We start from the raw sequence: 26,400 nt of genomic DNA, 5'->3' as shown, positions 1-26,400 counted from the left end.
TTGCAGGGCAGTCAGAAGCAGCCCTCTCACTGTTCAATCTTTGTAATTATCAGTGTTGCCATAGCAATCACAGTAAACAGCAGCAAGAGCCTTATCCTCTATCCACCCCTCACACAAACACTAATCTGAGCAATCCTGCTGCTGTGGGATCACCGATTACTGAGCATCCCTCTTTTGATCCATATTCCAGAACAGATGTGGTAATTACCCAGCCAGATTCCATATTGAGGAGCTATATTGTAAAGAGTCAGTCCTGGAATTGCCAGCATCAGGGCCGGAAACAGAATCAATCTCAGAATGGTTAAAGAGACTTGTGACTAAACAGCTGTGGGAAGGATTCAAGGAGCAAATGGACTCCTGTGCTAGGATGGCCATAATTAAGCCCCACAAGGTTATTTAAATAGAAAGAATTTATTCTCTCACTGTCCTGGAGACTGAAATCTGCGATGAAGGGCTGCTTCAAGTTGCTAGGGCTCCCTCCTAGCTTCCAGCTGCTCCTTGAATTGTGGCAGACTTCATATGGTCTTCTTCCTGTATGTCCGCTCAAAACCCCCACCCTATTATTAGCCTGAGAAATTATCTGATTGAGATGAATGGGGTTGGGCTGGGAAGGTGGCTCAGTGGCAGAGCACTTGCCTTGCATGCCTGAGGCCCTGAGTTCGACCCCTCAGTACCACATAAGCAAAAAACAAAAAAAGCCGGAAGTGGCGTTGTGGCTCAAGTGATAGAGCATTAGCCTTGAGCTGAAGAGCTGAGGGACAGTGCCCAGGCCCCGAGTTCAGGCCCCATGACTGGACCCCCCCAAAAAAAAATCCCCACCCCACCCCTATTTTGAAAATCAGGATCCCACTTCTCCTGGATTAAGACTCACCTTTACTAGCATCATTTTAACCAATCATGTTTGCAGGAACTTCTTTTCAAATAAAGTCACATTCTGAGGAACTAGAGGGTTAGAATTTCAACATATGAATTTATTTTATTTCAGTGCCAGTATGAGGGCCTGAACTCAGGGCCTCATGCCCTCCCTTGGCTTTTTCCACTCAAGACCAGTGCTCTACTACTTAAGCAACAGCTCCACTTTCAGTCTGATGGCTAATTGGAGATAAGAGTCTCATGGATTTTCCTGTCCAGTCCGGCTTTAAATCTTGATCCTCAGATCTCAGCCTTCTGAGTAGTGAGGTTTACAGGTGTTAGTCACAGGTGCTTGCCAATATACGAATTTTGAGGCACACAATTCAGCCCATAAATCATCATCAAAGGGTGTTGAGTGTCCAGAAGTGAACTACAGTTCACAGTTCACAGTTCCATTGGTCCTTTTGGGTCTTTCTCCAACTTCTCCTTTCTCTGTGCCTGGAAGGCAAATCTTTGCCAAGGGCATACTCCAACTCCCTTGCCTTCTATCTTAGAGGCAGGAGCCTTGAGGTTAGGAAGAGATAGTATGAGTTACCCCACAGTACCCTTCTCGTCTCTCACAATAACTTCATATCCTCTTTTCTCCCTGCTGCTCTCATATTTAACATATGGCAGGCCAGAGCTTAACAATATTTAAGATATGGATGAATGTTATATAGTGTTAGAAGCTTTTGAACATTAGTAGTAACAGTGCTTAAGGCATGTCTTTTTTTCTTTTTTCTTTCTTTATTTTTATTTATTTTTTCAAATTTTTTATTGTGATTAAGTGGTTACATAATTCCCCAAATTTCACAGTATTGTGGGATAGTGATGTTCAGTTAAAGTCACAAACACATTCTAACTTTCCTGGAGCAAATTGTCTATCACGGTCTATAACATTTATGAGTTCTATGAGCTTTGTGATACAGTTATTTCTTCCACATTGGGTGATATGTACATTTCTTTTGTTTTGCATAGCATCAGCTGTTCCCTCTTTCCCACTTGTTCCCTCCCTCCCATCGCTGCCATTGAGTTTCTTAGTTCATTTTGGTCAATGTCCAGTGCAGCTGATGGGTCCCGCTGTTATATGTTTTTCTCTGATTCCCTCTAGTTCTGTGCCGTCTTCCTGGTTCCCTTCCAGTATACACATATATTCCATACATGTGATCAGCAGTATGGGGTTATTTAGTAGTGATTCGACCAGATGACTGGAAGTCCTTTGTTTCTTAAGTCCTGTTAATTTTGTCGTATCACCTAACATTTTGGATTTAACATCCACTTATCAGGGAGACCATGCACTGTTTATCTCTTTGCTTTGGCTTACCTCGCTCAACATGATTTCTTCTAGCTCCATTCATTTCCCTGCAAATGTTAATGCATGTTTTAATCTGTTTTCTGTTGCTATACCAGAATACCATAGACTGAGATATTTATAAAGAGCAGAAGTTCATTTCTGGCTCATGGTTCTAGAGGTTGGAACATCCAAGGGTATAGTAGAGTCATCCAATGAGGGGGTCTTCAGGTGTGTTCTCTGGTTAAAGGTGAAAGGCAAAAAGGAAGTGAGAGCAAGAGAGGGCCAAGCTTGTTTTTATAATAAATCACTGTGATACCTAACTCATTCCTATAATAATGTCATTAAACTATTCCTAATTAAAGGTCTCATCTCCTTACACTTTTGCATTTGAGATTAATTCTGCAAAACATGTGCATTCACACAGTAGCACTGTGTATTCCAAGTGTTTACATGTATTACATCCTGAATAGCTTTAGAGAGAGATACGAGGGTATAGTAACTAGCAGACATTGTGGGATTCCATTTAAACCCTAGTGTCATAGATAGTTGCCTTACTTAGCAGACATTCTCTACCCTACTCAACCTTGAGGCAAGCCCATATTTGTTTTGTAAGACAAGGCTAACCTAAACTGTTCTGTAGGGCTTTCTCAATCCCTTTCCTAGGAAGTAACCATTCATTCTGCACACTGTCACCAGGAGCTATATACACATGCAGTGTGGCCCTTCTGAGTCTGTTTTCCTACCTGTGAGTTCTTTTTTTTTTTTTAACCTGATATGAGTATCCTTTATTTCATCAACTTGACAGGCAAAAGTAACATTTCAACCCAGAAATTGTTATAAAATTTCACTACAATATAGGTATGAAAATGACAGGTATTTATTTAGTCTCTAGTTTGTTAGGCAATTCTTCATTAGCTACACTCCTATGTGACTATACATGTATGTGACTGGACATGTATTCAGCCCTTAATAGATCTATGGGTTTTTTTGGGTTTTTTTATTTTTATTTATTTTTCTTTTTTTATTGTGAAAATACTGTACAGAGGGGTTACAATTACATGGGCAAGATAGTTACCTGTGAGTTTTTTAGGGTGGGTCATCTCCCAGTCACCTGCCAAATGTAGCACTACTTCAAGTGTTTCTGAAAGGATTGTTTTCTTGCCAGCTCTGTCTGTTATGCTCTAGTATACCCACTGTCCTTGATCACAGTTGACTTCCTTCTTCAGTGTTATCAGACAGTTGTCTATGGTGGCCAGTCCTGGACCACCAGCTCCCTTTGTTCCCCTTCTACAGTCTGATCAGGGTTTCTGATCGCCCCCAGATAGGTTCCTAAGCTTCCATCAAGGGACAGTTCCTAGGCATCCTGTGACAGATTCTTTACTTCTACTTTTCAGTTCTGTCCTAGTTAGCAGTTACATTTTGTCCCTTTGTCAAACCCCGAGGGATATCTTGATGTACCTTTTCTTTGGTTAGGGTATTAGATTTAACTGCCTGCTGAGAAGACTTGGACTCCTCAACTCCCAGTCTGTTCCAGGAGAGCAACCATGTGTATCCATTCCTATACTTTCTTGAGCAAGTATATTAACTTCCAAATCCTACCTCCATATGCCCTGTGGCTTTTCATTACCACCTAATCCATGTTTTTTCTAGGGTGATGTGTGTGTGTGTGTGTGTGTGTGTGTGTGTGTGTGTGTGTGTGTGTGTGTGTGTGTGTGTGTTTCCCCTGGAGCTTGAACTCAGGGCCTGGGCATTGTCCCTGAGCTTCTTTTGCTCATAGTCTACCACTTGAGCCACAGCAACACTTCCAGCCTTTCCTGCTTCTGTGGTACTGAGAAATAGAACCCAGGGCAAGCACTCTACCAATAAGCCACATTTCCAGCCTAGGCTTTTTTTTTTTTTGTTTTTTTGTTTTTGGTCCGGTCATGGGGCCTGAACTCTGGGCCTGGGCGCTGTCCCTCAGCTCTTCAGCTCAAGGCTAGTGCTCTACCACTTGAGCCACAGTACCACTTCCGGCTTTTTTTCTTTTTGCTTATGTGGTACTGAGGAATCGAACCCAGGGCCTCATGCATGCAAGGCAAGCGCTTTACCACTGAGCCACCTTCCCAGCCCAGGTTTTTTGTTTTTGTTTTTGTTTGGTACTGGGGATCCAATCCAGGACATTGCATTTTGCTAGCCAAGCACTTGAGCTAGGTCCCAGCTCCAGAGTCTTATTCCCAAGTAGGAGACCTCCAAGGATGGCCTGAGGGACATCCAGTGTTTAGTGTGGCCATTTGTCTCACGCTCCCACCCAATCTTTGCTTCTTCCACAGCCTAGTTGGATCTGAGAAAGCATCAGAAATGTACTGTAAAAGAAATAAGCCCACGAACCCATGGTTCATGCCTGTAATCCTAGCTGCTGAGGTGGCAGATCTGAGAATCACAGTTCAAAGCAAGTTTTTGCAGAAAAGTCCCTGAAACTCTTATCTTCAATTAACCGCCCAAAAGCTGGAAATGGAGTTGTGGCTCAAGTAGTAGAAGGCCAGCCTTGAGTGAAAAAGTTAAGGGGCAGTGCCCAGGCCCTGAGTTCAAGCCCTACTCAAAAAAAAAAAAAAAAAAAAAGGTGTAGGAATGGCTATGTCAGGTAGTCACATAGGATCTTTACACGTTGTATACTTGGACTGAAATATATTGCTCACAAATGTTACATGGTGTCAATTAAAATCTTTTGGAAAGTGTGTTAAAAATCAGAACCTAACTTTAATTTTCATCTCATGTTTTGTTATGTGCATCATTTTTGTTATTTTTAATCCAAACACACTTGCATTCTGTCTTCCCCCCCAATGCAAATAAATGCTCAGGGACGGGGAGCTTGCACATGTATTTTCCCCTAGGTCCTCCCTCCATCGCCTGGATTGAAGGAGGTGCTCAGTGACGACCCCCCCCTCCCCACTCCTCGCTCTACCCAGAGCTCCTCCCCGCGGGGGCGGGGGTGCGTAGAAGGACAGAAGCAGTCTCCCAGCCCCGGGCCGTCCCGGGAGCGAGGCGCGGACCGGAGGGAGAGGACCTGGCAGCCCGATCGGACTTCCTCCCTCCACTCCGGAACTATGCACCCCAGCCGCTGGGACGCGGAAACCCGGGAGGCGCCTTGGGGAGCTGGAGAGGCAGGAGCGGCGGCGGGCGGGGCCTGAGTGTGGGTGGGGCTATGGAGGGGCGGGGCTAGATACTGAGAGCGAGGGCAGGGGGCGGGGCCGTGCGGGAGAGCGGAGGGGCGTGGGAGCGTAGGGCCGTCAGGGGAGCGAGGGACTAGGAGGCGGGGCCGCACAGGGAGCGAGGGGTCCGGGGGGCGGGCCTCAGGGCCCGGGGGCGGGGCCTCACGGGGAGAGTCGGACGAGCTGCGCTTGCCGCGCTCCCGGCACTCTGCAAGCGCCGGGTACGGAGCGGACTGCGGTTCCCGCGCGCAGCCGTCGCCACCCCCGTCACCTCTTCCCGAGCGGGGCTCGGCCCGCTGTGGCCAGCGGCCGGGGCGATGTGAACCGGGGCCCGCGGGCGCGGCCGGGTCGCCGCGATGTGGCTCAAGCCCGAGGAGGTGCTGCTGAAGAACGCGCTCAAGCTCTGGGTGACCCAGAAGAGCAGCTGTTACTTCATCCTGCAGCGGCGCCGCGGGCACGGCGAAGGCGGTGGGCGCCTCACCGGTAAGGGGCGCGCTGGGGCGGGCTAGCTCGGGGCCTCGCTCCCTGCCGGGCCCCGCGGGGCCCCTCCAGCTCGGGGGCTGCGCGTCGCAGGTGGAGATTTCCTGGGAGATGCAGGGCCGCGCTGGCCGAGCCCAGGGCTGGTGTTCCTTTCTTCTGCATTTGCCTGGCCGGCCCCCGTCGGGGGTGAGGACCGGGGCGGGTGGGGGTGTTGGGGGGGGGTCGGGACTCGCGGGCTGGTCGGTGTCTTTTTCCGGGAGAGGCAGGTGTCTTGGCCACCTGGCCCGGTGAGCTCCCGGAGCTCCCGATCAGGCTTGGGAATCGAAGGAGAAAGGCGGACCAGAACGTGACCCAAGGCAACGGGAGGTGGGGAGTCGCCCCCCAGGAGGGCGGGCAGTGGTGGTGGTGGGGCAAGTGATTGCGGGGTGCGCCCCGGCTGGACCATCGGGACGCAGCTGAAGGTTCCAAGGTGTTGTGGCTGCTGGGGACCTCACTCAGCCAGCCCTTGTGGAACCCAGGAGATCCAGGACGCTCCAGCTGGTGGGCTTATATATCCCTGATGGGGAAACTGAGGCAGGACAGTTCCCCACCCCCAAACAAAACAAATGTGGGCTTATCCGATGCGATTCCTCCTTTCAGTGTCTTCTCGAAGAAAGGAAAAACAAAAACAACACCTGTGAAGTTAATAAAAAAAAAACAAGGCAGAATTTTTCTGAAAGTTATGGCCCACAGTGTTTTGAAATTAAGGCCATTTTTTTTTTTTTTTTTACTCTTAGGTCAGTGTGAGAAGTGGAGTCTGGTAGAGAAAGCTGGAAGGGGGGTAATTCGGCTGTGCTTTGGAGAAAGTGGGCAGCTGGATTTGTGAGAGGAAGGGGACTTCTGGAGGCCCTAGGAGTGGGTAGTAGTTGGGACAACTCAGATGACAGGTGGACTTTGAGGGTGGTGTTAGTGTAGGAGGCCCTAGGGACTTCCCAGCACCCTGAGCAGGACAGAGGGGCCTGCCCAGTGCTTGAGCTCTAGGGAGATGGAAGTTGGTAGCTTACAGTGTGGTGCAGAGAGGGGTTTGATGACCCCAGAATTGAGGACAGTGTATCTTTACATTAAGTAGGGTATCTAGTCTATAAATGACCTTCTTTAGCAGAGGCTGAGTATTGGGCTTGGAGACTTGAGAAGGGTGAAGCATAGGACAGTTTGCCCTGCAAAATACTTTCATTCATTCACTGAGTTTATTGCACACTGATATTTGTTTGGGATGTTCTGACTACTACTTTAGAAAGACCCAGAAGGGGGATGAGTGAGAGCCTGGGCCCTTGGTGATGTACCTTCCAGCAGGGCCCAGCGGTGCCTGCGTAAGCTTCCCCTCCCTTTCTGTGAGTTTCTGACTCCGGTGTGCAGACTCAGATGAACTCAAAATAATGTGGGTTGCATTCCATAAACAAGCAGGTCTCATGTAGTGTCTGTGGCTTTGGTCTTGTTTTGGTTCGGGTTTATTGTGAATATGCAGAAATTCCTTCCTTCCTTTCTTCCTTCCTCTCTCTCTCCCTTTCTCTTTCCTTTCTTTCTTTCCTTCTTTCTCTCTCTCTCTCTTTCTTTCTTTCTTTCTTTCTTTCTTTCTTTCTTTCTTTCTTTCTTTCTTTCTTTCTTTCTTTCTGTCATGGGGCCTGAACTGTGGGCCTGGGCACTGTCCCTCAGCTCTTCAGCTCAAGGCTAGTGCTCTACCACTTGAGACACAGCAACATTTTTGGTTTTCTGGTAGTTTGTTGGAGATAAGCATCTCATAGACTTTGGTGCCTGGGCTGGCCTTGAACTTTGATCCTTAGATCTCAGCCTTCTGAGTAGCTAGGATTACAGTCACAAGCCACCGACGCCCAACTTCTCCCTCCCTCCCTCCCTCCCTCCCTCCCTCCCTCCCTTCCTCCCTTCCTTCCTTCCTTCATGTACTGGAGCTTTAACTCAGGACCTAGGTGATATCCCTTATTTTTTTTCACTCAAAGCTGACATACTACTACTTGAAACATAGCTCTACACCTGGCTTTTTGCTGGGTAATTGAAGATAAAAAAGTCCCATGGACTTTCCTGCCTAAGCTGGCTTCAAACTGTAATTCTCAGATCGCAGCATCCTAAGTAGCTAGGATTACAGGCCCTATTCTTTTTCGATGGGGTCTCTCTAAGTAACCCAGACCGGCCTCAAACTCCTCACTCTCCTGCCTTAGCCTCCTAAGTGCTGGGATTACGAGACTGCACCTCCACACCTGGCTTATAATTTTTCTAAAGGTTTTAATGGAGAAAGTCCACACAAAGGATACTCTATTCCTTAGAGACCCACAACCTCTTTTTAATTGTGCAAGGGTGACATCTCCTTTAGCCAGGCACTTGACCTTTGAACACTTAGCTGGGAAGCAAGTGGCATGGCTCTGCCAGTTGAGCAACTTTGACTTTACCATGTGGCTGTGAAGTATGACAATATTTAGGAATATTGTAAGCATAGACTAGATGGGACACTGGGCATCTCTGTCTTGGTGATTTTTGAAAAATGTTGAAACCTAATTTGGCAGATATTTTAGCAACTTATCTTAAAAGTTTTAAACTTGGGGGGCTGGGAAGGTGGCTCAGTGGTAGAGTGCTTGCCTTGCATGCCTGAGGCCCTGGGTTCGATTCCCCAGCACCACATAAGCAGTAAGAAAAAAGCCGGAAGTGGCGCTATGGCTCAAGTGGTAGAGCGCTAGCCTTGAGCTGAAGAGCTGAGGGACAGCGCCTAGGCCCAGAGTTCAGGCCCCATGATGGGACCCCCCCCCAAAAAAAAAGAATACAAAAAGTTTTAAACTTGGATTGCTTGAACTGGATGGACATCAGTGGCTCACACCTGTAATACCAGCTACTCAGGAGGCTGAGATCTACTACTGTTGCTGCTCCTCTACCTAATTCCATCTTTTCCCTAGAACTCTTGCTTTTGAGGATGAAGGGTCAGGACAGCAACTCTTCAGATGACTTGCCCCTAGCAATTCCAGAGATCTGTTTTGTATTGGCTGGAAAATGAAATTCTGTCTCAGAGTAGTTCTGGCAGCTGCTACATCTTTGTCAGGTTAGAGCAGTAGCTTCAGTATCATGAAATGTTTCCACAGCTCCGCTGATGAAACTTCTCTACTCTGGGAAGGAAGTAAAATGATACAGTGTCCTCTTGGGTACAGTCTCTAGCCCCTGGGAATCTTTCTTAGGAAAGTTCTGTCAACTGTGGGGGAATTGAGTGGGAGAAGACAGCGTGTGGCAGGCAGTGGACAGAAAGGATACCTTCCCCACCCCCACCCCCCAAAAAACTTAAAGCCAGTAAATAAATGTAACTCTGAAGACCAAATATCAATGCCCTTGTGGGCCCCTCTAAAAGCTTTTACTTTTCAGTGTTGCATTATGTGCAATCCTGTATAATTTTGCAATTCTTTATCAGATAGACTTGCTGTTAGTTGGAAAGTTACAATTTCATATTTTGGGCTTTACAGAATGCTTACTTTAAGCCAGGTGTTGGTGGCTCCTGCCAGGAGGCTGAGATCTGAAGACTGAGGTTTGAAGTCAGCAGGCCAATCTGTGAAACTCTTTTCTCCAATTAACCACCAGAAAGCCAGAAGTAGAGGAGTGGTTCAAGTGGTGGAGTGCCAGCCTTGAGCAAAAATGCTGAGAGACCCAGGCCCTGAGTATTGGCACATAAAAAAATACCAAATACAAACAAGACATCGTGCACATGGAGAATTTACTTGTGTTTGGCACTCAGTAGGTTTGAAAACAGAAAAGCAAAGTAACATTTAAACAAATTATCATGAGCACATCTGCAATTAAATGTATAAATAAGTTTGTATTGTAGTAGAGGACATTAGAAATATCCATTTATCTATTAGAAAGTGCAGTATTTCCTCAGTGTTGGGGTCCTCCCTATGACTCCATCATTACCCAATTGGGCATGTCTGAAGAACAAATCAATATATAAGTAAGATACATGTTCATTGAAGCTTTGTTTACAATAGCCATACAATGGAATCAGCTGAGGAACTGAACAACAGATGAGGAATATATATATATATACATTATATATATACACACACACAAATATATAATGTATATGTATATATACACATATATACATATGTATATATGCATAATATGTGTATATATGTATGCATATATGTAAATCTGGAATTCACAGCTAAAGAAAAATATTCTGTCATTTGTAGGAAAAGATGCAATTGGAGGACATTGTACTGATCAAGGCAAGACAGGTTCAAAAACAAGATATCATGTTTTCACTCATGTGGAAGATAGACATACATATTCATGAATATATGTATATATAGCTGTATACATATTTGCATATTTAGATATATAGAGAACATGAGTCCAACTCTGGGGCTACTTAGGAGGGGAAGAAAGGTTAGGGGAGAGGGAATAGGACAATGAATAATTTTGACAATAAATTTGCAAGTATACGTGAAAACAGTATAATTGTTTCCTTCCTTCCTTCTTTCCTTTCTTTCTTTTTTTTTGGGGGGGGGTTCCGGTTGTGGGGCCTGAACTCTGGGCCTGGGTGCTGTTCTTCAGCTCAAGGCTAGCGCTCTACCACTTGAGCCACAGCACCACTTCCGGCTTTTTTCTTTTTGCTTATGTGGTGCTGGGGAATTGAACCCACGGCCTCATGCATTGCAAGGCAAGTGCTCTACCACTGAGCCACCTTCCCAGCCCCCTTTCTTTCTTTCTTTCTTTCTTTCTTTCTTTCTTTCTTTCTTTCTTTCTTTCTTTCTTTCTTTCTTTCTTTCCTTCCTTCCTTCCTTCCTTCCTTCCTTCCTTCCTTCCTTCCTTTCTTTCTTTCTTTCTTTCTCTCTTTCTCTCTTTCTCTCTTTCTCTCTTTCTCTCTTTCTTTCTTTCTTTCTCCTGGGACTTGAACTTAGGACCTGGGCACTGTCCCTGAGCCTTTTTTGCTCAAGGCTAGTGCTCTACCACTTGAGCCACAGCGCCATTTCCGGCCTTTTCTGTTTATGTGGTACTGAGGAATAGAACCCAGGACTTCATGCATGCTAGGCAAGCACTCTACCACTAAGCCACATTACCAGTATAATGGTGTTTTAATGAAAGCTGTTGATTAGTTGGAGAGAGGAAAGAGAAGTAGTTTGTGTGTATGCGCATGTGTGTGTGTGTGTTTGTGTGTGTGTGTGTGTGTTGGGGGAGGGACTAAGGAAGATGAAAGAGGCTGAAGGTGGTGGAAATAATTTGTGGGCATGTATGAAAAGGGAACACTGAAACCTGTTGAAACTGTATTAGGAAAAAGGCACAAAGTAGAAGATGGTGGCTGAAATTGGTTGGAATACATTGTATCTATTTGTGGAAATGTCACAATGAAATCCCCACTTGTAGAACTAATATATGCTAATAAAAACAAAAGACAGTGTAGTCTTTCCTAAGGGTAATGAAAAGAATAGATATTTCAAAGAAAGTTTGGGCTAAGGATTGCCCAATGGCCAACCGCTAGGCATTTTTGTAAGATGTGGGTACAGGGCTTCACTGACCACAGAGAGAACTTAACCTTGGTGTTTCTTCATACATCTAGGGAGTGCCTGCACACTGTGTCTAAGAGCAAAGCCTTCATTGCCTTTGGCACAGGGATGGAAAGTTGAGGGAGGGATTCATGTGGAGTCATCAGGCTCACTCAGTGGCTCTCTCTGAAGAGTGCAACCTGGTGACACTCAGTGTGGTGTTGCCTCTTCTGCCTGATATGTTGGGTGTTGGCTAAAGTCCTTCTCAGGTAATTGGATTTGTTGATAGGTTTTGTTTCCATTATCCAGGCAAGTCTTTTGCTCAACCAGGCAGCTTGCTGCATTGGATAAATGTTCTAGATGTTGGCCCCAGAATTTCACATGCTTGGTTCTTGTTTTCCTAAAGAACAACAAAAAGGAGACCACAACGAAGCAGGCTATTTTGAATGCAGGCACAGAAATGAAGAATTCTACTGATAAATAACTTTATGCTAATAAAACTTTAAGGACTAATAAGCCCCTTTGTTAGTAAAACCTTGGACCTTTCCAAGAATTATGTTTGATGGGAGTCCCATCAGAGTCCTGGATTTGTAATTAGACAATCAAAGGAGGCAATTTGAGTCACTCCAGGATATGATTTGTGTGTGTGTGTGTGTGTGTGTGTGTGTTCATACCAAGGATCAAAATCAAACTCAGGGCTTTGGGCTCTTGCATAGCTTTCTTCCTCATGGCTGGTGTTTTACCCTTTGAGCCATGCCTCCAGTCTGGCTTTTTGTTGGTTAATTGGAGATGAAGTCTGTCGGCCTTTTGCCTAAGTTGTCTTTGACCCATGAGCCTCTGGGTCTCAGTCTCCTGAGTAGCAAGGATTACAAGTATAAGCCACTGGCACCTAGCTCAGAGCATCAGAAGAGCTGATGTTGGTGGATGGGTGGGGAGGCCTTATAAGCCCTGTCAGCCTACAGGGAACTCAGGAGAGCTGAGAGTGACTTAGAGGCTGGTGGTAGCTTTAAAAGAATTTATTTCCTAACAAGGAAGAGTAATGACTTTATAGTCTTGACCCCCACACATTCTGGTGCCATTGGGTAAAGGGGGAATTTATTGAAAGTGAAAGTAGTAAGCCTGATAATATTCCAGCACAGACTTTTGCCTATTTTTTTTTAAAAACATTCATCAAGTATTAAAAAGTAACTGTGAGAATATTTTAATTACTTCTCAGGGTTGCACGAGCTGCCCTGGAACTAATTCCCAGACTGCTTCTCTACTTTCTGTTCTTAAGCACAGACAGATCCCATGTGCCAAGCACTTTTTTCTGCCAGGACCTTCACCAGCTGTCTTGGCTGCCCTCCCCTGCCCCTTCACCTCCCCTGCTGCTCAGCTACTTCTTCTCGCCCTGTAGTCTCAGCCTGAGTGTAAACTTTCTGGAAAGTGAAGCATCTGGACCCTGAGTTGAAGCCCCAGTACTGGCACTAAAAAAAAAAAAAGGAAAAATTGGAAAAATTGCATCTTTTCATGACCCTTAGGTAAATACGACACCATCTTCTTTTGTTTTACTCTGAACCGGGCCACCGCATTTGCCGCAGCTTCCATTTTCCTGTGGGGTACACACCTTCCTTGGTTGTACTGTGGCTTTTGGTGGCTTTATCTGCTGAAAAGGAACCAGAGCATGAGTTACAGGAGGGAGGGAGATTCCAGATCTTTGTTGTTCTCTGCTGTGCTCCAGTGCTGGAATGGTTCTTGTTATTAGATCACTCACTTCCTTTTTGGTGGGACTGAGGATTGAAAAAAGGGCCTTGGGCTTGCTAAGCAGGGTCTCATTCCCATGTAGGTCAGAGCTGTGATCTTTCTACTTGTGCCTCCCTGTGTGGCTGGTGGGCACATGCCACTGTGCCCAGCCATTGAGATGGCATCTCATGAACTTTTATGTCCACACAGTCTCCAACCACAATCTTCCACCTGTGTCTCTGAAGTAAGCAGGATTACAGGCTTGAGTACAACATTCTTGACAAACATTTGTTGGATACTTGGCTGTCCAAGGAGAACTGACTGACAGAAAACTTGTGACTTGAAAAAGATTTTGCATCACCCTGGAAATAGAAATAGTGCTGAGCCCAGGAATAAATAATAAAGCATTGTTTCTGTAGGACTGGCCATAATGTGCTGGCCTGTACCAGCTGTTAGACCTGCCCACTGGTAACCTTTATGCAAATGATTTTCATCACAGCCGGAATAATTCCCCAGGGTATCAGAAGCCAATTATCATAGCTCCACAAATTTGAGTCATTTGTATTCTTGAACACTTGGGGGTCTATTGTTCTACTGGTTTTTATTATGTTTCTGCCACCTGCTTTCTGCTTAGAAAAAGAAAAAAAGAAAAATCCACAACAAAATAAACAGCTTCTTTAATAAGAGCTCCTTATGAAGGTACTGCATACTGTGGTTCTTTTTTAATATGTAATCTTCCATGTATATAAGCATATCTCTGCCTCTGTCTCTCTAATGCAAAGTGGAAGTAGTGGAATTAACACTATATTACCCATTACCTTTTATCAAAAAAAAAAAATAGAATATTCCAGGCACTGGTGGCTCATGCCTGTTATCCTAGCTTCTCAGGCTGAGATCTGAGTATCTCAGTTCAAAACCAGCTTGGGCAGAAAAGTCCATGAGCCTCTTATCTCCAATTAATCAGCAAAAAGCTAGAAGTGGGCTTGTGCTTCAACTGGTAGAGTACCAGCACTGAATGGAAAAAACAAGCTATAGTTCACTTATTTGTACGTGTGGTAAACGGTTGAATGGATATATTGCTATCTAGTCTCCTGTTAGTGGGTTTTTGGGTTCTGGCTGTTTTTGTTGGTATACATGATGCTGCTACGAATATTTTTGTATAATAGCTATATCTAGGAGTGCCCTTGCTGGGGCAAGTCAGTCACCATGCTGCGGCAACAAATATCCCCACTCATGGACTTCTATCTCCTTCATGCTTTACATCCAAGTGAGGCATTCAGGGTAGGTAAAGTCTCCAAATAGTGCTTCCATGATCCCAGGGTGGGGAGGATCCCCTTTGAGTGGCTACAGAAAGTCACATGGCTATCCTCAACTCAGAGAGCTGAGAATGTGGCATCCTACTGTCTGGAGGGAGGCAACTGGAACTTTTGTGAGCTTTATGCTTTGTCTTTATGCTGGGTTGGATGGGTTCGAATTCTACATTATTCTTAATTCTTTTCCCAGGTGATTGTGTGAGCTTACATTTCTGGTTGAATATTTCTGGTTGAATTCCCATTTTGCTTTCACTGCTAGCTGATTGGAGATGTAGCTTTTTTGCCAGCATGGTAGTATTGAAATATCTCAGGTTAGGTGGCTCACATCTATATCCTGCTACTCAGGAGATCACAATTTCAGGATCGCAGTTCAAAGCTAGCCTGGGCAGAAAAGTGAGACTCAATCTCCAATTAGCAAAAAGCTTACAGTGGAGGTGTGGCTTAAGTGATAGAGCTCTAGCCTGCAGCCACAAAGCTAATGGACAGTATTCTGGCTCTGAGTCCAAGCTCCAGCAGCAGCGTGTGTGCACATGTGTGTGCACATGCATGTATACACGCACATACAAACAGTAGCTCAGAATTTCTTTTCATTACGAATTGAATGACAGTCTTTTTTGTGTATATTTTAAGCACCTTTCTTTTCCTTCTGTGCATTATTTGTATCTTTTGCCTCATTCTTCTATGATCTGTCTTGTTTTATCTCCTTTTTAGGAAATGTGTGTATATTTTGTAATTCTTTTCAATTAGACATTAAAATACCTTGGCTTTCTGGGTTTTTCCAATGTTCTTGGAGAACTGATTTATTTAAGTCTAAAGTTTCTGTTCCTCAGGAGTTTTCTACTTGCTTCCAAGGGAATTTCTGAGATGTTGGGTGGCAGGGAAAGGTACCATACTGTTCCTCACCTGTGGCGGGTGGCACAGGTGGTGCTCCATACAGCTAAGGACTGCTTACTAAAGAAAACCATAGCAGGTTACAGAGTCATCTAATGAAAGTCTATTTTCCCTCCATGTTCTCGCTTAGCTTGCTAGATCACACAGGGTGCTCTACCAGTTAAGCCACACCGTCACAGTGTGGCATTTTGCTGATTAATTGGGGATGGAGTCTTGCAGACTTTCCTGCCTGAGTTGGCTTTGAACTATGATCCTCCAGGCCTCAGCTAGGATTCTAAGTGTAAGCCACTGGTTCTTGGCTCATCTAATCAAAGTCTTAGGTGGCTCAAGACCCTTCAGAAATGAAGAACTGCCGAAAGCTCTATGCTGAGGTTGCATGAAGCTTCAGCAGCCTTGTAGGGCTAGGATTAGTCCAAGAGTCTGAGGTAAGGGGAACAGACCTGAGGGGGAGCTTCCGCCAGGCCCCTCCCACAGCTCTCCTTCCTCCAGATGGGGGCCAGGTCCCATCTGGAGTGAAGGACCTTGAGGAAGAAGGGAGGGAATGACCTTTCTCATTTTTGTAGCTCCATCTTGGGGGAAGGTCTAGCCACGATGACCTGCCTTGGGGAAGAAGAGTTCTGGTTTGTGACTTCAGAGGAATTGAGGGACAGCAGGATGGGAGAAGGTCCTGTCGGTCCCTGTTGGTTCGGGAACTCAGCAAACCAAAATGCCATACTTTGGCCATCTGGGACCCAACATTGTAGAGAGCAATCTGCCCTCCAGTCCTTTTTCTGGGTTCAGATTAGAGGGGGCATGGAAGGCTATAGGGAAACTTTTAGAAGACAAGGTGCTAGACCAGACCACATGCTGTATGTGTGGATAGTAAAAGAGAGAGAATGGGAGAGAATGAGGATAGATTATTGAGACATACAAAACTAGATAAGGCAGAAATTCTGTGAGAGTTGTTAGGGAAAAATAAAAAAAATTGATTAGAGCCTCCTCCCTTCCCGTGTGTGTGTGTGTGTGTGTGTGTGTGTGTGTGTGTGTGTGTGTGTGTGTGTGTGTGTCTGTGTGTGTGTGTGTGTGTGTGTGTCTGTGTGTCTGTGTGTGTGTGTGTAAGATCCCAGCTACTTGGGAGGTAGGGATCCAGGGCTCGCCTGGGCAGAAAAAGTTACCAAGATCCCCATCTCAACCAGTAAACCACATATAGTGGATAGTGGTATATGCCTATAATCCTAGCTGTATAAGAAGGTTAAGTAGGAGGACAAACAGCCCAAGGCCAGCCCAGATCAAAATGTGAGGTCTTGCCTGCAAGATCACTGAAGTAAAAAAGGGCTGAGGTCATGACCCAAGTGGTCTCACCTGCCTGGCAAGCTTGAGGCTCTAAGTTCAAAACCCCAGTACTGACAGCAACAACAAAAAGAAGTGGGTGTTGTACTATGTGTCTGTAATCCCAGTGCTCAGGAGTCTGATGTAGGATTGTGACTTGGAAGCAGCCTGGAAGCAGACAGGGCTAGACCCTGCTTCAAAAGAAAAAGAGAAAGGCTGGAGATGTAGCTCAGAGACAGAAAGCTTGCTCAGCCTATTATACAAAGCCCTGGGTTTGATCTCCAGCCCTATAGTACGTAACTATATTGGTCTAAGGAGTAGTACTGTAAAGCCTATTCCTTGGGGTTTTGGAGGTGAAAGAGTAGGGGAACCATGCAGGGGAGAGGACTTGTTTCCCAGGAGGAGCCTGCTGCGGTCATTGTACGTTTTTTTTTTCTTTTTTGTTAGTCATGGGGCTTGAACTTGGAGTCTGGGAGCTATCTGTGAGCTTGTTTGCTCAAGGCAATACTCTACCACTTTGAGCCACAGAGACACTTCCAGTTTTCTGGTGGCTAATTGAAGAGTCTCATGAACTTTCCTGTCTGGCTTGGTTTTGAGCTGCAGTTTCAGATCTCAGCCTCTTGAGTAGCTAGGATCACAGGCGTGAGCCACCAGCTCTAGACTCATGTGCTACTTTACATGCTCCTGTCACTTTCATCAAACGGGAGAAGCCTCTGAAGCGTGGGAGATCCTGGCATTTCTCTGGCCAGTCGGTCTCAGGGTGTTGGTGCTGGAGCAATTGCTGTCTGTTAGCGCTTTGTCCTAGCAGTGAGCTATATTTAGACTTGAGAATGTCTAGCATGTATCGGGTATGTTGTGTCCCATAAACTGACACCTATTTTCAGAAATGCATCTAACCTAGTCAGGTACTTTTATCTGAAATTAAAAGATATCTATTCTGGATTTTTTTTTTCTTTTTGTGCCAATCCTAGGGCTTGAACCTTGCTCTTTTGCTTGACTTTTTCTACTCCAGGCTGGCATTCTACCACTTAAGCCATACCTCCACTTTGGCTTTTTGATGATTAATTAGAGATAAAAATCTCAGAGACTTTCTGCTCAGCTGGCTTCGAATCTCAGTCCTCAGATTTCAGCCCCCTCAGTTGCTAGGGTTATAGGTGTGAGCCACTAGCACATGGCTGTATTCTGATTTTTTTTCCTTCTCTAGAGGAAATCAGTTTGCAATTTTACGTTCATGATGTTTGTGTCTTGTGCTCATATATAATGATGTCATAACTAACTTCTTTTTGGGGGTCTCAGTATTTTGTTTCCACAGCACCAAGCCTGGCGCCCTCAGGAAGGGCACAGCTTAGAGATGGAGGTTGATGATATGTTGGCATAGGGTGACATTCAACCATGAATACTGCATTATAAATGGTGGTGAGTTTAGAGTTTGCAAGAGAGAATACCAGACTAATTTTTAGGAGGGACCTGTGATCTCAGCTGAGCTCTGGAGGGTGTTCAAGACAGCATTAACTGGTAAAAGTTGAGGAAAGGCTCTTGAGCAGTGGAAATGGCATGTGAAAAGACCCTGAGGCCACCCAGAGTCTTGAGTCTTGTTTGGACTAGTTGGAAGTTAGTAATCCTTAAACCAGTGTGTGTGTGTGTGTGTGTGTGTGTGTGTGTGTGTGTGTGTGTGTGTGTGTGTGTGTGTGTGTGTGTGTGTGTGTGTGTGTGTGTGTGTGTGTGTGTGTGTGTGTGTGCCACCATAGGTGGGAAGCAGGAGGAAGTCCAAGTGTTTTCCCTGGAGCCCAGGTATGTAGGGAGGAGGGCGGGACCCACTGAGGAGTACACACTGGAAAAGGTTACTAAGACCCTGGCGAGCAGATTGAGTGCAAGGTGATATCTCACAGGAACAGGCTGAGAGATCAGGGACTGGGGAGGAAGCAGGAGTAGTGTGGTAAGGGTGCCAATCAATATTTACTCTTTATTTTTTGGTTGTTATAGACATTTTTTGGCAAGTGTCTATTGAATGTTGAATCTACAGGTATGGACTTGGAAAGCACTATCATCCTTGCACTAAGTCAGGTTAGAGGTGGAGAAGTCCTGGGAGAAGCTGAGATGTCAGGTGAGGGGACCTTGGAGGCCATTTTCCAAGGACATTGTTTGGGAAATGAGGTCAAGTTGCTCCAGCCTGGAAAGAGATGATTGGCTCAAAGCATCTGTCAGTGACTCCATGTGACATATTGAGAAACACAGACTTGGTGTCTGTCCCAGGCTCCTGGCACAGAGCTTGTAAAATGCCTACAACTCCCTGAGTGGCAAGAGTGACAGCAACAACTTTTGTGCTGATGGGCTGCCCTTTGACCCCTGTCACTGAACGCAGAGCTCTTAGAATTTCTAGGTGACAGGAGTGTCTTCTCTCCGAGTGAGGCCACCATTGGTGGGCTCTGGGTAGGGCTAGTCACTGGAAAGACAGCCCAGAGTTCAAGCTTGGAGTGATCAGCCCCAGCCCAGTGTGCCCAGAGGAAACAGTGGCTATAGATTGAGCTCATAGTCCACCATACTTGAGTGATGAAGGCTCCAGCAGAATGCAGATTGGTTAACACATGCATGTTGCTGGAAGGGTGGGGCACCACAGGGACAGAAGCTTTTGGGTTCAGGACCCTTCCAGACCTCACCCCATGCCCCTTCTCCCTCCCCTGTCCTTCTCCTCCTCCCTTCCCTTCCACCCTCTCCTTCCCATCCCCTCCCCTCTCCCCTCATTTACTCTCCCCTCCACCTCCCAGCATGTCATCCTGGCATTCATACATCTCTATCCTGATTGCTCATCAGTGTCCTGTCCTTTCTAGTGCTCCTGAGTTCTGGGCACTGCTAGAACAAACAAATTATCAAGCATGAGAAGGAACATGGGACTCCTGATTTATAGTGGGTTGGTCCAAGGCCTACCTGGTGTTGGTGATTGGGCTCTGAAGTGGGTTGGTCCCATGGGATAATGCTTGTACTGTGAGGTGTCCTGATTCATCTGTAGGGCACTCCATTGGCAGCTAGGGAGTTGGAGAATTGATTGGTACTGGACGAACCTACATGGATTTGGTTTGATTGTGAGTAGTAGAATAGAACATGGTGGGGGTGGTGTTCTGTTGTGGTTGCTTTTTTGAAGTGGGATCCAAGGATATTGGCTTTGCACTAGGTAGTAATTGTCTTACCTGTAAAAGAGAATTATTTGAGAATAGTAGCAATTTAAAAATTAAGTATTAGCTGGGCGTTGATGGCTGATGCCTGTGATCCTAGCTATTCAGGAGTCTTCTGAGGATTATGGTTCGAAGCCAGCTAGAGCAGGAAAGTCATTTCAAATCCATAGACTCACAGATTCTCTCTCTTTTTCTCTCTCTGTCTCTCTCACTCATATAACACACACACACACACACACACACACATACATACACACACACAAATTAGGTACTGTTCTGGGTGCTAGTGGCTCAAACCTGTAATCCTTGCAACAATGAGAAGTACAAGTTGTCATGTCCAAAACGAGCTTTACAACATTGGTGGGGGGGGGAGGGGGGGAAGGAGAAGGATTGGGATGGGGGGGAGGGGGGAGGCTGGGAAGGGATGTGAAGGGTAAACAAAGGAGGAGGCTGCAATGCTTGGTAAGAAATGTACGCATTATCCTGCCCATGTAATTGTAACTCCTCTGTACAGTATGTTCACAAATAAAATAAAATAAAATTAAAAAAAAAACAACAACCTGTAATCCTAGCTATTCAGGAGACTGAGATCTGAGGAGCATAGTTCAAAGCCAGCCTGGGCAGAAAAGTCCATGAGAATTTATTTCCAATCAAACAACAAAAGGCCAGAAGTCAAGCTGTGACTCAAGTGGTAGAGCACCAGTTCTGAGTGGAAAAGCCAAGCCAGAGCTTGCTTGAAGCAATCCTTAGTACCAGAACACACACACACACACACACACACACACACACACACACACACACGCACACACACACAGATAATATAGACTGGGGAAGGGAGGTAGCTCAGAGTGTGTTCATCATTTCTGAGGACTAGCACTGAGAAGTTAACACTGGGAAATATTATCTGGCTGGAATTTGGTGTCATGTAATACCGGCATGGGGGACAAAAGCACCCCTTGTACTGTCTTGTCTGGGGTACATGCTGTAGGAACCTGATCTGGCTTCATGCAGTATTTTACTTAGACTTAAATCTCAGCTCCCTAAGTAGGGTGTTTTGTTATAAATAATGTCAGGATTCAAGAAATACTATTTCTAGAAGGAAAATATAGGCTGAATGACATCTCCCTGAACTATGCAGGCTGACCAGGAAGTTTGGTTCTCCTGAATTGTATTAGTCCTCTGTCACCGAGACACAAATGCCTGAGAAAATCAACTTCAAGGAGGAAGGATTTGTTTTAGCTCATGGTTTCAGAGTTTCAGCTCATGATCATCCAGTCTATTGCTTTGGGTCTCAGATGAGGCCTGACATTATGGTGGGAGAAGAGTAGCTCACTTTCTGGCAGACACCAGGGAGGGAAAGAGAGGAGAAGCAGAAGGAAAGAGAAAAGACAGGAGAGTTCAGGGAAAGCGACTGTCCTTCAGGTCCTGCTCAGAGTGACATACTTCCCTCTGCCCCCCATGGTTTGTAAAACCTCCCCAAATGCCAGTTTGGGACTAAATCTTTAACAGTGAGTCTGTAGGGGACATTTTATTTCCCATCCAGACCATAACAAGATTCAATCCATCTGACAGGCTTTTAAATCTGAGACACATCGTTTGGGATGGAGGCAGATTTTAATACAGAAATGTGATGGCAGTGTTTTTGTGTGTGTGTGTGTGTGTGTGTGTGTGTGTGTGTGTGTGTGTGTGTGTGTGTGTGTGTGCGCGTGCGCGCGCGCGTGCGTGCGTGCGTGCGTGCCCACGCATGTGCTCCTGTACAGTTCTAGGCCTTGAAATCAGGGCGTAGTCCCTGAGTTTTTTGCTCAAGGCTAATACTCTTTCACTTTGAGCCACAGTGCCATTTTGGGCTTTTTAGTAGTTAATTGGAGATATGAGTCTTACAGAATTTCCTGGGCTGGCTTTGAACCTCGATCCTCAGATCTCAGCTTCCTGAATAATTAGGATTATAGGCCTGAGCTATCAGTGCCCAGCTTTGTGATGGCATTCTTTTTTTCTTTTTTTTTGGCCAGTCGTGGGGCCTGAACTCTGGGCCTGGACCAGAGCTGTCCCTCAGCTCTTCAGCTCGAGGCTAGCGTTCTCCCACTTGAGCCACAGTGCCACTGCTGGCTTTTTCTGCTTATGTGGTACTGAGGAATCGAACCCAGGGCCTCATGCATGCAAGGCAAGCGCTCTACCACTGAGTCACCTTCACAGCCCCTGTGATGGCATTCTTAAAATAAGTTTGCTGAGTGAAGGACTACTGGGAAGAAACTTCTGAACTTCTCTCTTAAAAAGCAGGATTTGAACTCAGGATGTGACACTTGCTAGGCAAGTTCATTACCACAAGCTTTATGCTTGGGGTGACCTGGGCTCTGTCCTCCTACTCCCCCTTCTCTCTTTTGCTGGATGACAGATGTACACCACTGTGTCCAACCATTCTACTTCTCCATAATTAGGTACACTCCACTGCATTCAGACAGTGGCTGAAATGGGGTCTCAGAAACTTTGATGCTTGAGCTCTGTCCTCAAACCACAATCCCCTGATCTCCACTTTCCAAGTAGTTAGGATTAGAGGCTGAGCTACTGCACCTGGCTCAGAAACACTTTTAGACAGCATCAGTACCATCAACTCAATGAGTGTGAATAGCTAAAGTGGGTTCAGGCTTCTGCCGTTTTTTATGATCAAAAATAAATGTAGCTGGGTACTGGTGGCTCATGGCTGTAATCCTAGCTACTCAGGAGGCTGAGATCTGAGGATCTCGATTCAAAGCTATCCTAGGCAGGGAAGTCTATGAGACTCATTTCCATTTAACCACCAGAAAACTTGAAGTGGCACTGTGGCTCAAGTGGTAGAGTGCTAACCCTTGAAGAGCTGAGAGACAGCACCCTGGTCCAGAGTTCAAGCCCCACGACCAACAACTAAAAAATAAAATAAATAAAAAAATAGAAAAACCCAAGGAAAACATTTCAGATTGCTTTTCCAAATATACTATGATCCATCATCTGTCAAGGATTATTGCAAGGATCTGGCTGGAGGGAAGGATCTGGGTAGAGGTTAGTAAATCCAGACAGAGTCCACAGCTTCTGTGTATATGTGTGTGCATGCCAACCTTTGTGCATCTGGTGGCGGCTGCTGCTGCTTCCTCCTCTTCCTCCTCCTCCTCCTCCTCCTCCTCCTTCTCCTCCTCCTCCTCCTCCTCCTCCTCCTCCTCCTCCTCCTCCTCCTCCTCTTCCTTCCTCTTTTTGCCAGTCCTCTGTCCCTGAGCTTAACTTTTTGCTCAAGGCTAGCACTCTACCACTTGAGCCACAGCAGCACTTCTGGCTTTTACTGTTTATATGGTACTGAGGAATCAAACCCAAAGCTTCATGCATGCTAGGCAAGTATTCTACCAGTAAGCCACATTCCCAGTCCTGTGCATCTGTTTTTGCCTGTAGCTTCCATCAGATTCTTTGGGAAAGAATGCTCATTCAGGTTTCTATATAGTCCCAAGGTAATGGGATTAATAGAGGGATTAGGTTCAAAATCAACAAGAAGCCAGGCGCTGGTGGCTAACGCCTGTAATCCTAGCTACTCAGGAGGCTGAGATCTGAGGATCGCGGTTCAAAGCCAGCCCGGGCAGGAGAGACAGTGAGACTCCTATCTCCATTAAACCACCAGAAAACCGGAAGTGGCGCTGTAGCTCAAGTGGTAGAGCGCTCGCCTTGAGCTGAAGAGCTGAGGGACAGAGCCCAGGCCCAGAGATCAAACCCCATGACCGACAAAAAAAAAATCAACAAGAAGCAGAATTGGTTGAGGTTAAAATCAGATAGGTAGCAATCAGCTACCTACCCAGGGATTCCTGTGAGACTGGCTCTATCCCTGTGAACGCAGGTAGGGCACATGCTCCTGAAGTAATGGAGGCTTCAGGCAGATTGTCTTTCTTTAGATTGGTCAGGGTGTATCGTTGAATTTGGTAACTCAGACATGAGATGTACAGTGTTGCACCAACTGCTAGGAAACTGGAGGCCACTTTGCACCTCCGGGAGGCCCTTGGTGATCCTGACTACAGCTTGGTTGCTGTATCATTTGGGAAATTGCTATTAGGTGAGGTTGTTGTTGGTGGTTTTGCTGGAGCAACAAGATGAGTTTCTGCTCAGATGCCTTACAATGGAAAGGTCTCTACTAAGTGATTGCTGTTATATCTTTCAGCCTCTTGCTGGTTTTTATTTGTCCAAATAAAATATTTAGATTTGCTGGGCGCTGGTGGCTCACGCCTGTAATCCTAGTTACTCAGGAAGCTGAGATCTGAGAATCATGGTTCAAAGCCAGCCCAGGAAGGAAAGTTTGTGAGACTCATTTCCAATTAACCACCAGGAAAGCAGAAGTGGAGGTATGGCTTGATGTGGTAGAGTGCTAGCCTTGAGTGGAAAAAGCTCAGGGACAGCTCCTTAGGCCCTGAGCTCAAGCCCCACAACCAACCCCAAAAAATTAGATTTAAAGAGACAAAGGCTTGGAGATGCTGTTGTAGAACCAGAAGACTGATAGTCTGTGTATCCTACCATACAAGCTGCTTTCTTTTCTTTTCTTTTCTTTTTTTTGGGGGGGGGCGGTCCTTTGGCACTGTCCCTCAGCTCTTCAGCTCAAGGCTAGTGTTCTACCACTTGAGCCACAGTGCCACTTCCAGCCTTTTCTGTTTTATGTGGTACTGAGGAATTGAACCCAGGGCCTCATGCATGCAAGGCAAGCACTCTACCACTGAGCCACCCTCCCAGCCATGACAAGCTGCTTTCTTTTTCTTTTTTCTTTGTTTTTGGTTGGTCGTGGGGCCTGAACTCTGAGCCTGGGCTCTGTCCTTCAGTTCTTCAGCTTAAGGCTAATGAGCCACAGTACTACTTCCGGCTTTTTCTGCTTATGTGGTGCTGAGGAATTGAACCCAGGGCCTCATGCATGCAAGGCAAGCACCCTACCACTGAGCCACCTTCCCAGCTCCACAAGCTGCTTTCTTTAATTCAAACTTGCTATACTACTAGATATGAGACTTCGATGTTAAAGACCAAAAACTTAGACTTTGTTTAATAATAATAGGAAGCCAAGTAGGTGGACTGGGTACCCACAGATAGACCCAGTGTAGGGTTTAATTGCAATAAGCAAGCTTTGGTTGCTTGCAGAAGATGTTGGAACCAATTTAACAAGCTACATACTCATTCCAGTACTGTGTGTGTGTGTGTGTGTGTGTGTGTGTGTGTGTGTGTGTGTGTGTGTGTGTGTGTGTGTGTGTGTGTGTGTGTGTGTGTGTGTGTGTGTGTGTGTGTGTGTGTGTGTAGCCAAGTAGGTGGACTGGGTACCCACAGATAGACCCAGTGTAGGGTTTAATTGCAATAAGCAAGCTTTGGTTGCTTGCAGAAAATGTTGGAACCAATTTAACAAGCTACATACCCATTCCAGTACTGTGTGTGTGTGTGTGTGTGCATGTGTGCGCCCCAGTACCTAGTACTGCTATAAATATGGATGTGCTGACTTACATTCTTTCACATATGCCCGGCTGTGGTAGAGAAGGATTATTTGGTAGTTCTCTGGTTTTTAAGGAACTTCCATACTGATTTCCATAGAGGCTACATTATTTTAACATCCTTATTCCCCTCATCTTTGCTAGCATTTATTATTCTTTTTCTTGATCATAGCATTCTAACTTGAGTTGGAATCCCAATGATGTTTTGATTTTTATTTCCTTTATAGTCAAGAATGATGACCATTTCTTCATGTATTTATTGCCCATTTGTATTCCTTTTGAGAACTGCTCAACTCATTTGTCCATTTGTTAGTTTGATTATTCGTTTGGTCCTTAGTTTTTAGAACTCCCTTCCATACTGTGGATGTTAATCTTTTTTTTTTTCCCTGAAGAATAATTGGCAGAGATTTTCTCTCATTCTGTAGATTTTCTTTTGGTTTGGAGAATTTTTTAAATTCTTATTTTCTGAGCAATTGGGTTCTATCCAGGAGAAAGAGTCACTTATGCCTATATCTTCATGGATTTTCCTTGTTTTCCTGTAGTAATTTCAGTTTCTGGCCTTATGTTAAAATCTCCAGTCCTCTTGGAATTTATTTTTGTGCAGGATGAGAGGGTCTTGTTTCAGTCTTCTGTGGGTAGATACCCAGTTTTCCACTGCCAGATTTTTCTAAGGAAGACAAGGGCAGGACTTGGTAATAAGCCTCACCTTTGACTTTTAGATGGCCTCCTACTCATTCTGCTCTGAGTCTTGGCAGGTGCTTAGGCCTGAAATCTGATTTAGAATAATAATCAGAAAGTTTAGCCAAGAGAAGGTGAGGGTTCCTTGATTCAACCCATTCTAAAATGAGTAATGAGGGCCAGGGGTGAAAACAAAGTCTTCAGATAGAACAGCTCTTGAGAAGATGCAAGATGGTTTGTAGTGAAGTTTACCTGGGTATAGTGAAATTGCTCCTGAAATAGGAATTATCTTCAGCTTTGCATTTTACTGGGTTCAAATGTCTTATTTAACACAATATATTTTGGGGTGGTATTTCTGTTCTGTTCCAATAGCTAATTTGGTTTAATGAGCAGCTAAAAAATGTAAAAATGAGAATATAATAATGGGATATTTTAGGATGAGATTGTCAGTTTCCTAAAACTACGATCTTTAGCTTGAAGTCTT

General features: G+C 45.4%; 1 protein-coding gene across 2 annotated transcripts in view; it reads left to right on the top strand.

Annotated features, from left to right (window-relative positions):
* Positions 1-5,579: 5,579 nt before the first annotated feature.
* The window catches only part of Tbc1d8 (TBC1 domain family member 8), a 125,222-nt gene continuing 104,401 nt past the window's right edge, over positions 5,580-26,400 (top strand). Inside the window, exon 1 of one of the 2 annotated variants that reach the window (XM_069988542.1) lies at positions 5,580-5,856. In XM_069988542.1, coding sequence (XP_069844643.1) covers positions 5,730-5,856 — 127 coding nt within the window. In that variant the 5' untranslated portion in view covers positions 5,580-5,729. The remainder of the gene's footprint in view (positions 5,857-26,400) is intronic. The other variant, XM_069988543.1, reaches the window with a different exon arrangement.

The sequence above is a fragment of the Dipodomys merriami genome, unplaced genomic scaffold (assembly GCF_024711535.1).
Source record: "Dipodomys merriami isolate MVZ:Mamm:240054 unplaced genomic scaffold, mDipMer1.0.p SCAF_36, whole genome shotgun sequence".
NCBI classification, from domain to species: Eukaryota; Metazoa; Chordata; class Mammalia; order Rodentia; family Heteromyidae; genus Dipodomys; species Dipodomys merriami.
The sequence above is the reverse complement of the archived record's forward strand: the minus strand, read 5'-3'. Positions and strand labels throughout refer to the sequence as shown.